Source organism: Oncorhynchus clarkii, chromosome 32 (genome assembly GCF_045791955.1).
Source record: "Oncorhynchus clarkii lewisi isolate Uvic-CL-2024 chromosome 32, UVic_Ocla_1.0, whole genome shotgun sequence".
Lineage (NCBI taxonomy): Eukaryota > Metazoa > Chordata > Actinopteri > Salmoniformes > Salmonidae > Oncorhynchus > Oncorhynchus clarkii.
Window position 1 is genome coordinate 25862579 of NC_092178.1, and position 14962 is coordinate 25877540.

The 14962-nt window shown below is 44.2% G+C and overlaps 1 protein-coding gene across 6 annotated transcripts in view; it reads left to right on the forward strand.

Moving 5' to 3' along the window:
• LOC139392219 (trafficking protein particle complex subunit 9-like) overlaps positions 1 to 14962 on the forward strand; it is a 292725-nt gene that overhangs the window by 83071 nt on the left and 194692 nt on the right. For all 6 annotated transcript variants that reach the window (XM_071140027.1, XM_071140031.1, XM_071140032.1 and 3 more), the window contains one exon: positions 9624 to 9776. In XM_071140027.1, coding sequence (XP_070996128.1) covers positions 9624 to 9776 — 153 coding nt within the window. The remainder of the gene's footprint in view (positions 1 to 9623; positions 9777 to 14962) is intronic.

A 14962-nucleotide genomic window follows, 5' to 3' on the forward strand; every position in this document is an offset into this window, starting at 1 on the left:
TATGTCTTCAGTAGCCAACTGATATGAGAGAGAAAAGTGGTTCAGGTAGGAACTTATGTCGGAGTTGCAGTACCACATTCAGTCCACAGAGGGAAGTAGAGACAGTGTGAACAGGGTTCAGTCTTTGCTTTCTTGGACTAAACCGTTTTTAGTGGTATACTGGCAGGCTATATATAGCCTAATGGAGTGTGTATTAATTCTAGGTGAATGTCACTGTTTCTATGGATGTCCTGTGCTGCACCATGTCTTACAAACAGATGACAGTGTAAGACCTGAGGCTGTGTGGAGGACATGGACCAGCTGGGGTGACCGTGTGTGTTCCACCTGTGGCAGCTCACAGCTACAGTCACAAGTGATGGAAGAAGACAGCCCTTCACTAATCGATTCATCATGGATGAAATCAATGTTTTTTTCTGCTCCTCACCAACAGGGTGTTGAGGGTTCACTCGCTCTTCTGTAGGAAGACCTTTTGCCAAACCTTTTCACCACTGTTATGTTTTGTTCTATACAGTTCGATCTGGTTTCACTCTTAGAAGCGCTCATTCAAGTGGATGTTAGGCCTAACTCTGCATGCTCTTTCTGTGTTAGCTTGATAGAGACATTATGGTGTTTCCATCTCAGATGTCTCAGACTGCCATAGCAAAAGGGATAGAAAAGAGCGGGTGAGTCGGACTAAAAGCGCTTGGGAATGGGTTACATGGGTTTGTTCTTGCTGGGGTAGACCGAGCTCTGTTTATTACTTGAACAGAGAGAGATCTCCCAGCCATCCATGAGTAGCGTGATTGTGTCTGTCATTATTTGTGATGCATGCTGTTTTTGTACTGCTGATAATACTAGGGCTAACACCGCAAGTTTCACCGCTCGCTGGCTGGGCTACCTGCTAGGCTACCTGCTGGCTGGGCTACCTGCTGGGCTACCTGCTGGCTGGGCTACCTGCTGGCTGGGCTACCCCCTGGCTGGGCTACCTTGCTGGCTGGGCTACCTTGCTGGCTGGGCTACCTTGCTGGCTGGGCTACCTTGCTGGCTGGGCTACCTTGCTGGCTGGGCTACCTTGCTGGCTGGGCTACCTTGCTGGCTGGGCTACCTTGCTGGCTGGGCTACCTTGCTGGCTGGGCTACCTTGCTGGCTGGGCTACCTTGCTGGCTGGGCTACCTTGCTGGCTGGGCTACCTGCTGGCTGGGCTACCTGCTGGCTTGGCTACCTGCTGGCTGGGCTACCTGCTGGCTGGGCTACCTGCTGAATAAGGCAGTGTGGTGTCAACATGGAGAAATTAATATGTTTCTCTCTCCATGCCTGTCTCTTTAGCCATCTTTCATTCCCCTTCTCTCTGTTTGTGGACACCTGCTCTTAGAACATTTCATCCCAAAATCATGGGCATTACTATGGAGTTGGTCCCCCCTTTGCTGCTATAACAGCCTCCACTCTTCTGGGAAGGATTTCCATTAGATGTTGGAACATTGCTGCGAGGCCTTAATTCCAGTTGGAAGTACAGAACCGTCTAGAATGTCATTGTATGCTGTAACGTTAAGATTTCACCTCACTGGAACCATGAAAAACAGCCCCAGACCATTATGCCTCATCCACCAAACTTTACAGTTGGCACTATGAATTGGGGTAGGTAGCGTTCTCCTGGCATCCACCAAACCCAGATTTATCCGTCGGACTGCCAGATGGTGAAGCGTGATTCATTACTCCAGAGAACACGTTTCCACTGCTCCGGAGTCCAATGGCTGCTGCTCGGCCATGGAAACCCATTTCACGTAGCATCCGACGAACAGTTATTGTGCTGACATTGCTTCCAGAGGCAGTTTGGAACTCGGTAGTGAGTATTGCAATCGAGGACAGATGATTTATACGCTCTACGCACTATAGCACTTGCCTGTCCCGTTCTGTGAGCTTGTTTGACCTACCACCATTGGATTTATTGAAGCAACATCTCAAGACATCAGAAGGACATTAAAGCTTGGTCGCAAATGGGTCTTCCAAATGGACAATGACCCCAAGCATATTTCCAGAGTTGTGGCAAAGTGGCTTAAGGATGACAAAGTCAAGGTATTGTAGTGGCCACAAAGCCCTGAACTCAATCCTATAGAAAATGTGTGGGCAGAACTGAAAAAGCGTGTGCGAGCATGGAGGCCTACAAATCTGACTCAGTTACACCAGTTCTGTCAGGAGGAATGGGCCAAAATTCACCCAACTTATTGTGGAAGGCTACCCGACACGTTTGACCCAAGTTAAACAATTTAAAGGCAATGCTACCAAATACTAATTGAGTGTATGTAAACTTCTGACCCTCTGGGAATGTGATGAAAGAAATAAAAGCTGAAATAAATAATTATCCCTAATATTATTCTGACATTTCACATTCTTAAAATAAAGTGGTGATCCTAACTGACATAAGAAAGGGAATTTTTACTATAATTTTATGTTAGGAATTGTTAAAAACTGAGTCTAAATGTATTTGGCTAAGGTGTATGTAAGCTTCTGACTTCAACTGTATATATTTTGTCTATCCCAGTCCCGTTCCCCCGCAGGAGGTCTTTTGCCTTTTGGTAGGCCGTCATTGTAAATAAGAATTTGTTCTTAACTGACTTGCCTAGTTAAAGGTTAAATATTATTATATTTTTTTAAGTAATAGACTGTCGTTTCTCTTTTCTTATTTGAGCTGTTCTTGCCATAATTTTGACTTCTGTATACCCCCCCCCCCCCCCCCCCCCCCTACCATGTCACAATACAACTGATTGGCTCAAACGCATTGAGAAAAGCAATTCCATGAATAAATTTTTAACAAGGCTCACCTGTTAATTTAAATGCATTTCAGGTGACTACCTCATTAAGCTGGTTGAGAGAATGCTAAGTGTGCAAAGCTGTCATCAAGGCAAAGGTTGGCTACTTTGAAGAATCTCAAATATGAATATATATTTTTGATTTGTTTAAGACTTTTTTGGTTACTACATGATTTCATATGTGTTATTTCATAGTTTTGATGTCTTCACAATTATTCTACCATATAGTAAAAATAAACACGCATCCTGGAATGAACCATTTGTTACCTGGGTGTGAGGTCAGATGCCCATCAGAGGCCCATTTTGGCACTTAGATGAGACTGAAAGATGCATGAATGGACTGTTGGTACGTTTGCTCTGACCCTGTCATACCACATCAGCATTATTACATCTAGCCTTAGATGTGTTATCCAGGCCTTAGATCTTCAGGAGGAAGAAGCCTCTGAGCAATCTGATGATCTGCTTTACCTGCTCCACTGAGAGGAAAAACACGAGTATGTTTAGGGGTGGTGGTGGTCATCAACATGCTACACACAATGTTTTCAGAGAAACGGAGACTGCAGGGCGAACACTTCGAAAGAGCTCAGCTAAATTCAGTATATTTTCCAGGAATTGTTTAGGGATGACTGGGCTGGCAATGTTGTGGGTATTTGCAGAATGACCCGCATATGAAAGCTATGCCTATGTATTGACGCATGCTGTGCCAGGCGAGAGAGAGCAGAAAGTGAGACAGCGACTCGAAGACAGACAGCTACAGCGGGTAGAGTGTGAACACCAGGCACCCTGCTTAGAGCTTGTCTCAGGCCAAGGCCGAGGTTGGGACCAGGACCAACCACCATACAGCTGCCCGGATACATCTGGAGCCAGTTCTAAGCAGCTGGACACTAAGGTAACTTTCCAAATGGCAGCCTATTACCTATATAGTGCACTACTTTTGACTCCTTTAGTAGGGAATACGGTGCCCTCTGGGATACAACCTAAGCAGAGATAGACTCACTGGAGGAAAACAAACAGAACCTCCAAAGCTATAAATGTACTGTAGAAAACTTATTTCGTATTTTTGATGGGAACAAAAGTTGACTTAAGAATCTCTCTGTGGGCTGAAATCCCTGTGAATGACGAGGAGCAAATAGCTCAAAATGGATGTACTTCAGCAATGGGCATGTAGGTATCATCAATTATAAAGGGCGGACGATTTTACTTAACACGGACATGGGCAGGCGTCATAGGAGACAAAACTGAATTTGTGGAGAATCTCTGGAGAAAGTGGAATTCTTGTGTAATCCTAACACGCATAATTCATTAGATTTATAGCCAAACACCCACGTTTTGGGGACAAAATAAACTACTCTGCAGGTACAAGCGTGAGAAAGATAAGTGAACTAGACTAGACCTTTAGAGCCTAGTAAAGTACACAAACAGTTGAAGTCGGAAGTTTACATACACCTTAGCTAAATACATTTAAACTCAGTTTTTCACAATTCCTGACATTTAATCTGAGTAAAAACGCGTCTCCTTCCTGAGCGGTATGACAGCTTTGTGGTCCCATGGTGTTTACACTTGCGCACTATTGTTTGTACAGTATGGTACCTTCAGGCATTTGGAAATTGCTCCCAAGGATGAACTAGACTGGTGGAGGTCTGAAATTTTTATTCTGAGGTCTAGGCTGATTTCTTTTGATTTTCCCATGATGTCAAGCAAAGAGGCACTGAGTTTGAAGGTAGGCCTTGAAATACATCCACAGGTACACCTCCAATTGACTCAAATGATGTCAATTAGCCTATAAGAAGCTTCTAAAGCCATGACATCATTTTCTGGAATTTTCCAAGCTGTTGAAAGGCACAGTCAACTTAGTGTATGTAAACTTCTGACCCACTGGAATTGTGTTACTGTGAATTAGAAGTGAAATAATCTGTCTGTAAACAATTGTTGGAAAAATTACTTGTGTCATGCTTAAGGTAGATGTCCTAACCGACTTGTCAAAATTACTTTTTTTTTAAACAAGAAATTTGTGGAGTGTCTGAAAACTGAGTTTTAATGACTCCAACCTAAGTGTATGTAAACTTTTGACTTCAACTGTATATATTGGACATAACGCACACCACTGCATAAAGAGAGACCTAAGACAACAACATTACATGGCAGCAAGACAACATGACAACAACATGGTTGCAACACAACACGGCAGCAGCACAAAACATGGTACAAACATTATTGGGCACATACAACAGCACAAAGGGCAAGAAGGTAGAGACAACAATACATCATACAAATCAGCCACAACTGTCACTAAAAGTCCATGACTGAGTGTTTGAATGAAGAGATTGAGATACAACTGTCCAGTTTGAGTGTTTGTTGCAGCTCGTTCTAGTCGCAGCGAACTGAAAAGACGAGCGACCCAGGGATGTGTGTGCTTTGGGGACATTTAACAGAATGTGATGTGTCCTATAAGGCAGAATGGGTGTTGTATGTGGAGGATGAGGGCTGCAGTAGATATCTCAGATAGGGGAGAGAGAGGCCTAGGAGGGTTTTATAAATAAGCATCAACCAGTGGGTCTTGCGACAGATATACAGAGATGACCAGTTAACAGAGGAGTATAGAGTGCAGTGATGTGTCCTATAAGGAGCATTGGTGGTAAATCTGATGGCTGAATGGTAAAGATCATCTAGCCGCTCGAGAGCACCCTTAACTGACAATCTATAAATTACGTCTCCGTAATCTAGCATGGGTAGGATGGTCATCTGAATCAGGGTGCTGGGGTGAAAGAGGACCGACCACGATAGAGGAAACCAAGTCTAGATTTAACTTTAGCCTGCAGCTTTGATATGTGCTGAGAGAAGGACAGTGTACCTTCTAGCCACTCCCAATCACTTGTATGAGGTGACTACCTCAAGCTCTAAACCCTCAGGAGGTAGTAGTCACACCTGTGGGGAGAGGGGCATTCTTCTTACCAAACCACATGACCTTTTTTTTTGAGGTGTTCAGAACAAGGTTAAGGGCAGAGAAAGCTTTGTTGTAGAGCGTTTAACGCAAAATCCGGGGAGGGGCCAGCTAAGTATAATACTGTATCATCTGCATATAAATGGATGAGAGAGCTTTCCACTGCCTGAGCTATGTTGTTGATGTAAATTAAGAGCGTGGGGCCTAGGATTGAGCCTTGGTGACAGGCAGTGGCTGAGACAGCAGATGTTCTGTCTTCATACACTGCACTCTTTGAGAGAGGTAGTTAGCAAACCAGGCCAAAGACCCCTCAGAGACACCAAACCTCCTTAGCCAGCCCACAAGAATAGAATGGTCTACTGTATCAAAATCTCTGGCCAAGTCAATTAAAAATGCAGCACCACATTGCTTAGAATGAATGGCAATGGTGACATCATTGAGGACATTTAAGGTTGCAGTTACACATCAATAACCTGAGCGGAAACCAAATTGCCTACCAGAGAGAGGACTATAGACATCTAGAAAGCCAGTCAGTTGATTATTATCACGTTTTTCCAACACTTTTGATGAACAGGGCAAAATAGATATATGCCTATAACAGTTTGGATCTGCTTGATCTCCCCCTTTAAATAAAGGACACGCCGTGGCTGCCTTCCAAGCAATGGGAACCACCTCAGAGAGGAGAGACAGGTGGCTAAACCTGTTTCTAAGCATCCAAGCGTCTTCGTCAGAGGGGATCAAGATGATTCTATACTATTTTACAGGGGCCAATTCATGGAGGAATGCTTGCTCATTAAAGTTTTTTAGCAAGTGTCTATGACAAATCAGGACAGGTTGTTTCACTGAGCAGCCATTACGAACACAGGCTGTAAAACAGTGATCACTAAGGATCCATACAGAAAACACCAGACTGATACCTTTCAGGATTATTTGTGAGGATTACATCAAGGAGAGCAGCCTTTTCTGGGTGTTTGGAATCATACCTTGTGGAATTGGTAATCATCAGAGAAAGATTTCGAGACTCCAATTGCTTTAGGACTTGGTCAGTTGTTTATTTAAAAAAACATTTTTTAACCTTTATTCAGACAGTGTAAGGGGCCAGTAGAGAGCTTAGGGCAGGTTGGGTACAGGCCGGTGCTGATGGAGGACGGTAGCACCCAGCAACAGTCAACAAAGGGCTATTTAAAAGTTTAATGCTTAAAACCAGCAAATCAAATTGTTTGGGGACAGACTTGGTTGAGACAACTGAGCACTGAAGGTGATCCTTGGTAAAGATTGCCACTCCCCCACCTTTGTAAGATCTGTCTTACCGAAAAAGGTTATAACCCGAAAAGTTATCAGTATTCAAAACTCTTCCTTAACCACGTCTCAGTCATGACCAACACATCTGGATTGGAGCTGTGAACCCACACTTTCAATTGATCCATTTTAGGTAATAAGCTTCTAGTGTTAACGTGCAGAAAACCCAGGCTTTTACGAGAGCAAATCAGGGAAGCAGATATTAGACCCCAAGTCAGAATTGGGGCTAGCAACAGTAGATGTGCCAGGGTGTACATGCACATTTCCAGATATCATCAACAGTAGATGTGCCAGGGTGTACATGCACATTTCCAGATATCATCAACAGTAGATGTGCCAGGGTGTACATGCACATTTCCAGATATCATCAGCAGTAATACAATCAAGGTACGGCGGAAGGTCAGTCAATCCGGAAAATGTCAAGAACTTCGAAAGTTTCTTCAAGTGCAGTCGCAAAAACCATCAAGCACTTTGATGAAACTGGTTCTCAGGAGGACCGCCATAGGAAAGGAAGACCCAGAGTTACCTCTGCTACAGATGATAAGTTCATTAGAGTTACCAGCCTCAGAAATTGCAGCCCAAATAAATGCTTCACAGTTCAAGTAACAGACACATCTCAACATCAACTGTTCAGAGGAGACAGTGGGAATCAGGCCTTCATGGTTGAATTGCTGCAAAGAAACCACTACTAAAGGACACCAATAAGAAGAAGAGACTTGCTTGGGCCAAGAGACACGAGCAATGGACATTAGACTGGTGAAAATCTGTCCTTTAGTCTGATGAGTCCAAATTTGAGATTTCTGGTTCTTACCGCCTTGTCTTTGTGAGACGCAGAGTAGGTGTACGGATGATCTCTGCATGTGTGGTTTCCACCATGAAGGAGGAGGTGTGGGGGTGCTTTGCAGGTGACACTGTCAGTGATTTATTTAGAATTCAAGGCACACTTAACCAGCATGGCTACCACAGCATTCTGCAGCGATACACCATCCCATCTGGTTTGCGCTTAGTGGGACTATCATTTTTCTTTTCAACGGGACAATGACCCAACACACCTTCAGGCTGTGTACGGGCTATTTGACCAAGGAGGGGAGTGATGGAGTGCTGCATAAGATGACCTGGCCTCCAGAATAACCCGACCTCAACCCAGTTGAGATGGTTTGGGATGAGATGGACCTCAGAGTGAAGGAAAAGCAGCCAGCAAGTGCTCAGCATATGTGGGAAAAGACTGTTGGAAAAGCATTCCAGGTGAAGCTGGTTGAGAGAATGCCAAGAGTGTACAAAGCTATCATCAAGGCAAAGGGTGGCTACTTTGAAGAATCTCATATTTTAATTTGTTTAACACTTTTTTGGTTACCTCATGATTCCAAATGTGTTATTTCATATTTGTGATGTCTTCACTATTATTCTACAATGTAGAAAAAAGAAAGGATAACCCTTGAATGAGTAGTTGTGTCCAAAAATACAACGATTATAACAGGGAGAGAGCGAGAACTAGGAAGAGAAAGACGGGGAGATGAACAGGAGATATAAAGAGAGAGAGAGAGTAAAATAAGCAAGACTGCTTTGGTTAGCACATTATTACCAGCCTGTTGCTTTGAACCCAGCAGGAGCTGCAAGTGCACCTGTCTCGCACACCTGTTTAAGACAAAGCCACATGGGCTGTTCAGTTGATGTATCATTCATTTGTTGTTCTTTTCCCTCCATCCAGTCTGGTTCAAGTGGCAACAGCTGACTCACCCGTCAGGCTCAGGTGGCTGTAGGGTTTAACATTTAACATAAATCAGTCTATTTAGTCACACAACAACACCCACACGGAATGATGCAATGCTATCGTTGAGTGATGATAGTTGGCTGACCTGCCAACCAACAACCGGCAGCCATTAACCTTTCACCCTGGTGTGTAATAGTATCAGCCTCAAAACATCAGTTGAACAGGTTTACACTTTGATGATGTCGGCAGACACACACACACAGAATTAGATGACCTCAATAATATGTAACTAATAATATCAAACTTCTCGTCTCGATGCTGACCGTGCCAACAGAGCATTCAACTCTAGATGGTTCTTTGTCAATAGTTAAATGCTTACAAATGCAGAACAGATTTCATTTCAGTTACCTGTTGGTACAAACACTGGAGATGGCATCCTGCTTATTTCCTGGTATTTTTGACCCTGTGATGTCGTGTTTTGCTCATTCCACTGTCATGCTCTGCCAAGTTCCAACCTGACTTGAAAGTTCCTCCTCAGCATGATGTTTTCTGATTCATTTTCCCTTCGGTGCACAACTGAACATCATGTTTGTTGTTTTGGGAGAGAGGCGCCTTCTCCTCTCCTCCTTACTCTTTCAACAACACAGCCCTTGTTTCTGTGGCGAAGTTGGGTCAGTTTAGACGTGTGTTGAGAAGGGTAGCTGTATGCTGTCACTGCCTGTCTTTAAATCAATATTGACCACCTCCGTGAGGTTGTCCTGAGATTTAGAGTATAATGCTTCATTACGTCTCTGCCTCTCTCTCTTTAACGGAACGTTTTCTCTCTATCTGAAGGTTTTCTCTGTACACTACTTTATTCATTGTCTTGTTGTATTGTTTCCTACAGAGAAGCTGTTTGGAGAGTTCCTGAGCTGGGACCTAGAGGAGGCTGTGTCTCAGCTGCCTCTGAAGCCAGGCCAGTCTGTCACCCTCACTGTTAACGTCAAAGTCAGACTGGACTTCTCTGGAGGAGAGAACCTGCTACAGGACCTCAACGACGGTGAGTGGTTGAAATTCCAGATGAGCCCCAAAGGTCTCCCAATCAAAATGATCCAGGCGCTCTGCGACCAACTTTGTCAATAGAACCTAAACTCTTTTAGACAGGAGACAACATACATGGATTACCAGCACCCCCACACTCCACAACAGTGGTGTTCCCAATATAGCACCATTCTATTGGTTTTGGGTTTTGCCTTTCTGGAAAGCATTGGGTTCCCAGCTGCATGGCCCCATAGCACTGGTTAAACATGTACTGGATGCAGAGTTGAGTCTCTGTGTACTGCCCTCACCCAGTAGCTGAGTGTTCCAGAGAGGTGTTGAGACTGAGGTTCGTTATCTCATCAAACATTTAACAGACATAACCATGCAAACAGCGGACTTCAGCCCTAACTCCTCTCTCCTTTATTTTCCGCCTCATGTCCTTCCTCGGTCTCCCACTCTCTCTGTACTCTTTCTCCTATGTGATGTGCTCCTGCATACATGAGAAGAGACCAGAGGAGAATAGAACTGAACTGACATGTTTAACTCAGCGGCCCATGCCTCACTCACTCGCTCACTCGCTCTCTCACTCGCTCTCTCGCTCTCTCTCTCTCTCTCGCTCGCTCGCTCTCTCTCTCTCTCTCTCGCTCGCTCTCTCTCGCTCTCGCTCTCTCGCTCTGTCTGCCCCTCTCTCGCTCTCTCGCTCTGTCTGCCCCTCTCTCGCTCTCTCGCTCTGTCTGCCCCTCTCTCGCTCTCTCGCTCTGTCTGCCCCTCTCTCGCTCTCTCGCTCTGTCTGCCCCTCTCTCGCTCTCTCGCTCTGTCTGCCCCTCTCTCGCTCTCTCGCTCTGTCTGCCCCTCTCTCGCTCTGTCTGCCCCTCTCTCGCTCTCTCGCTCTGTCTGCCCCTCTCTCGCTCTCTCGCTCTGTCTGCCCTTCTCTCGCTCTGTCTGCCCCTCTCTCGCTCTCTCGCTCTGTCTGCCCCTCTCCATCTTTAAGGCTATTTAACAGATACTCTTTAAAGTTTTAATTAGCGTAGCAGTAATCATGGCCCCTGAATGACAGAGATAAGGCAAACAGTGCTTCCTTAAACAACAAACCCCTGAAACCCTTGTGTATTTTGTTGGTGACATTCTGGACCGACTCTATGTTCTGCTGTAACTGGCTGGATCTTATCTGCTACTCCCAAGTCCTAATATGTAGTTATTTCTCGGTAATGCATTAATATGGTTACTGCTGAGGCTTAGTGTTATTATTGAATTGTATTGTATTGTATTGCACCTTGCACTAATTCACTGCAAACTATTGAAAGAACAATGTGGCATAATATGTCTTAAAGACGTCCTTTTCTGGTTATATTCATGTAGTTCACTGGTTTTGTGGTTGAGAAGACTTCATAGACCCCACATTACAACCAAACGGTCTCTGTTGCTACGAGGTCAATCTGTCTTCATGACAACAGCAGGGCGTCTTGGGAAAGACCTCATACTGTAATAGGCTAAATATCTTCTTCCTTTCGTCCTCAAGTGATAACACCTCAGAAATGGTTTTGAGGCATTCAGTGCTGTTTCCATTAATATTGACCCCATCCAGCCTGAAGGTGCATGTATAAAACAGACTCTTGGCCCTGTGTGGGAATTGAATGGATCCTTCACAGCTGCATGTTTGGCGTGGGGATAAGCATCAACCGCTAGCGGATCTCTCCCTCCCGCCGGCTCTCTCTCTCTCGCTCCATATCTTTCTCTCCCTGTCCCTACCTCTCTCTCCCTCTTTCCCTCTCTCCCACCCTCCCTCTACCCCCTCTTTGTAGGATAATTAATGGCAGCTCGTGGCATGCATAGTGTTTCAGAAGCATTCTGATCTGAAATACTCTATTTTTCTCGCGTGCGGGAAACTCTCTCTCACTCTCTCGCACGCTCTTTCTTGTCAAATAAAATAAAATGTTATTTCTCACTTGTGCCGAATACAACAGGTGTAGTAGACCTTACAGTGAAATGCTTACTCACAAGCCCTTAACCAACAATGAAGATTTAAGAAAAATACCTACATGCAAGTAGTCTGGTAATTACAATATAGTAATTACAATATAGCAAATTAACACTGGAGTGATAGATGTGCAGATGATGATGTGCAAGTAGAAACACTGGTGTGCAAAATAGCAGAAAAGTAAATATGGGGATGAGGTAGGTAGATTGGATGGGCTATTTACAGCTGCAGCGATCAGTTAGCTGCTCAGATAACTGATGTTTAAAGTTAGTGAGGGAAATATAATTTTTTATTTGACCTTTATTTAACTAGGCAAGTCAGTTAAGAACAAATTCTTATTTTCAATAACGGCCTAGGAACAGTGGGTTAACTGCCTGTACAGGGGCAAAACGACAGATTTATACCTTGTCAGCTCGGGGATTTGAATTTAAGTCATAAGTCTCCAGCTTCAGTGATTTTTGCAATTCGTTCCAGTCATTGGCAGCAGAGAACTGGAAGGAAAGGCGGCCAAAGGGGATGTTGGCTTTGGGGATGACCAGTGAGATATACCTGCTGGAGCACGTGCTACGGGTGGGAGTTGTTATTGTGACCAGTGAGCTGAGATAAGGCGGAGCTTTACTTAGCATAGACTTATAGATGACCTGGAGCCAGTGGGTCTGGCGACGAATAGGTAGCGAGGGCCAGCCGACTAGAGCTTACAGGTCGCAGTGGTGGGTGGTATATGGGGCTTTGGTGATAAAACGGATGGCACTGTGATAGACTGCATCTAGTTTGCTGAGTAGAGTGTTGGAGACTATTTTGTAAATGACATCGCCGAAGTCGAGGATCGGTAGGATAGTTAGTTTTACAAGGGTATGTTTGGCAGCATGAGTAAAGGAGGCTTTGTTGCGAAATAGGAAGCCGATTCTGGATTTAATTTTGGATTGGAGATGTTTAACATGAGCCTGAAAGGAGAGTTTACAGTCTAGCCAGACACATAGGTAGTTGTCCACATATTCTAAGTCAGAACCGTCCGGAGTTGTGATCCAGAGTCCAGATCTAGCTTTTTATCTGAGAAAAGTAGGCTACACCGAAAAGTAGCGGAGAAATTACCTTTTTGTGAATTCTCATCCGAGTGGAGAAGTGCAAATGAAGCACAACGTTTCTCTGATGCCGAGTAGAAATTACAATAAGAAGCATTTTAGACCTGCATTTATGAAATATTCTGCGTTAACGCGGACCTAAGTTTAACTTGCTAGTTATCTAACTAGGCGGCTGAATTAATAAGCGGACAGGACTTCATATTGTGTTAGCTTTCTGCCATGTTTGAGAGGTCAGAGCCCTTTGGATGAGTTATTGATTTTGATTTCTTTGACTTTTTTCTCCTTTCCGTTATTGGCCCGTCTGCTCCTCCCCTGTTTTCTCCTGAGCAGAGCAGGCAGGCCTGTTGCCTTAGCGAATCCAGACTCCACACAGACACAGCGTGTACACATGCTGCTCCAAAGCCAGTACTGTTCTTCCTTCAGACAAGCATGCATCAAAACTTTGTTCATTTGCACAATGTCTCTCGTTCACATTCACTTGTAAATAATAACATAAATAACATAAATAAAAAATAACATAAAAAAAGGACAACTTTATGAACTGGATGGCCTGTCTGTGCAGTTTGTTTATTTTCATTTGTGCTCGCTAGCATATTTAGGAAATGCACTATTACTTGTGCTAATTTTGTTAACATTCTGTTAAGAGACGTCCAATGGGCTTTTGTGCTCTTTTTTTGGCTCCCTTGTGTACTAATACTGTAAAATCCGGTATGAGAGCAAGGCAGTATGATGATATGAAAATCTGCATACTGCCCAACCCTATAAAACCGACTAAAATAGGGGTGATAATTTGAATGATGGATGGAGTGGAGAGATTCTTCTCCCCTCCACCCCCCGCTGCTCCAAACCTTGATTTACACTGAGTGTCCAAAACATTAGGAACTCCTAATATTGAGTTGCACCCCCTTTTGCCATCAAAACACCCACAATTTGTCCGTGCATTGACTCTACAAGGTGTCAGGCATTCCACAGGGATACTGGCCCATGTTGACTCCAATGGTTCCTATAGGTGTGTCAAGTTGGCTGGATGTTCTTTGGGTGGTGGACCATTCTTGATATACACAGGAAACTGTTGAGCGTGAAAAATCAAGCAGCGTTGCAGTTCTTGACACAAACCACTGTGCCTGGCACCTTCTACCATACTCCGTTCAAAGGCACTTAAATATTTTGTCTTTCCCATTCACCCTCTGAATGGCACACATACACAATCTATGACTCAAGGCTTAAAAATCCTTCTTTAACCTGTCTCCTTCCCTTCATCTACATTGATTGAAGTGGATTTAACAAGGGACCTGGTCAGTCTGTCATGGAAAGAGTGTTTGTACACTCAGTGTATGTAGTCCATAGTAACTGATCTCAAACATCTATCACCCATGTACTGTAGGCAAGGTGTAGGAAGACTGCTGGCTCACCTACTTTCCAGACCACAAACCTGCAAAGGACCGCTTTACCCTCGGCCGTCCCCTTTTAACTGCTTCCAAATCAAATCTAAGTGTGTTTGTCACGTGCGCCGAATACAACAGGTGTAGTAGACCTTACAGTGAAATGCTTACTTACAGGCTCTTAACCAATAGTGCGAAAAAAAGGTGTGTGTGTGTGTGTGTGTGTGTGTGTGTGTGTGTGTGTGTGTGTGTGTGTAGGTAAGTAAAGAAATAAAACAACAGTAAAAAGACATTTGAAAATAACAGTATCAAGGCTATATACAAACACCTGTTAGTCAGGCTTATTGAGGTAGTATGTACATGTAGATATGGTTAAAGTGACTATGCCTATATGATGAACAGAGAGTAGCAGATAGTGATGAACACAATGCAGATAGCCCGGTTAGCCAATGTGCGGGAGCACTGGTTGGTCGAGGCCAATTGAGGTAGTATGTACATGAATGTATAGTTAAAGTGACTATGCAGCAGTGTAAAAAGAGGGGTTGGGTTGGGGGGGGCACACAATGTAAATAGTCTGGGTAGCCATTTGATTACCTGTTCAGGAGTCTTAAAGCTTGGGGGTAAAAACTGTTGAGAAGCCTTTTGGTCTTAGACTTGGCACTCCGGTACCGCTTGCCATGCAGTAGTAGAGAGGCATCGTAGAGAGAGACACCATGACCTCAGCCCTTACACACATTTTTTGTAAAGTACATAAGAAGAACAA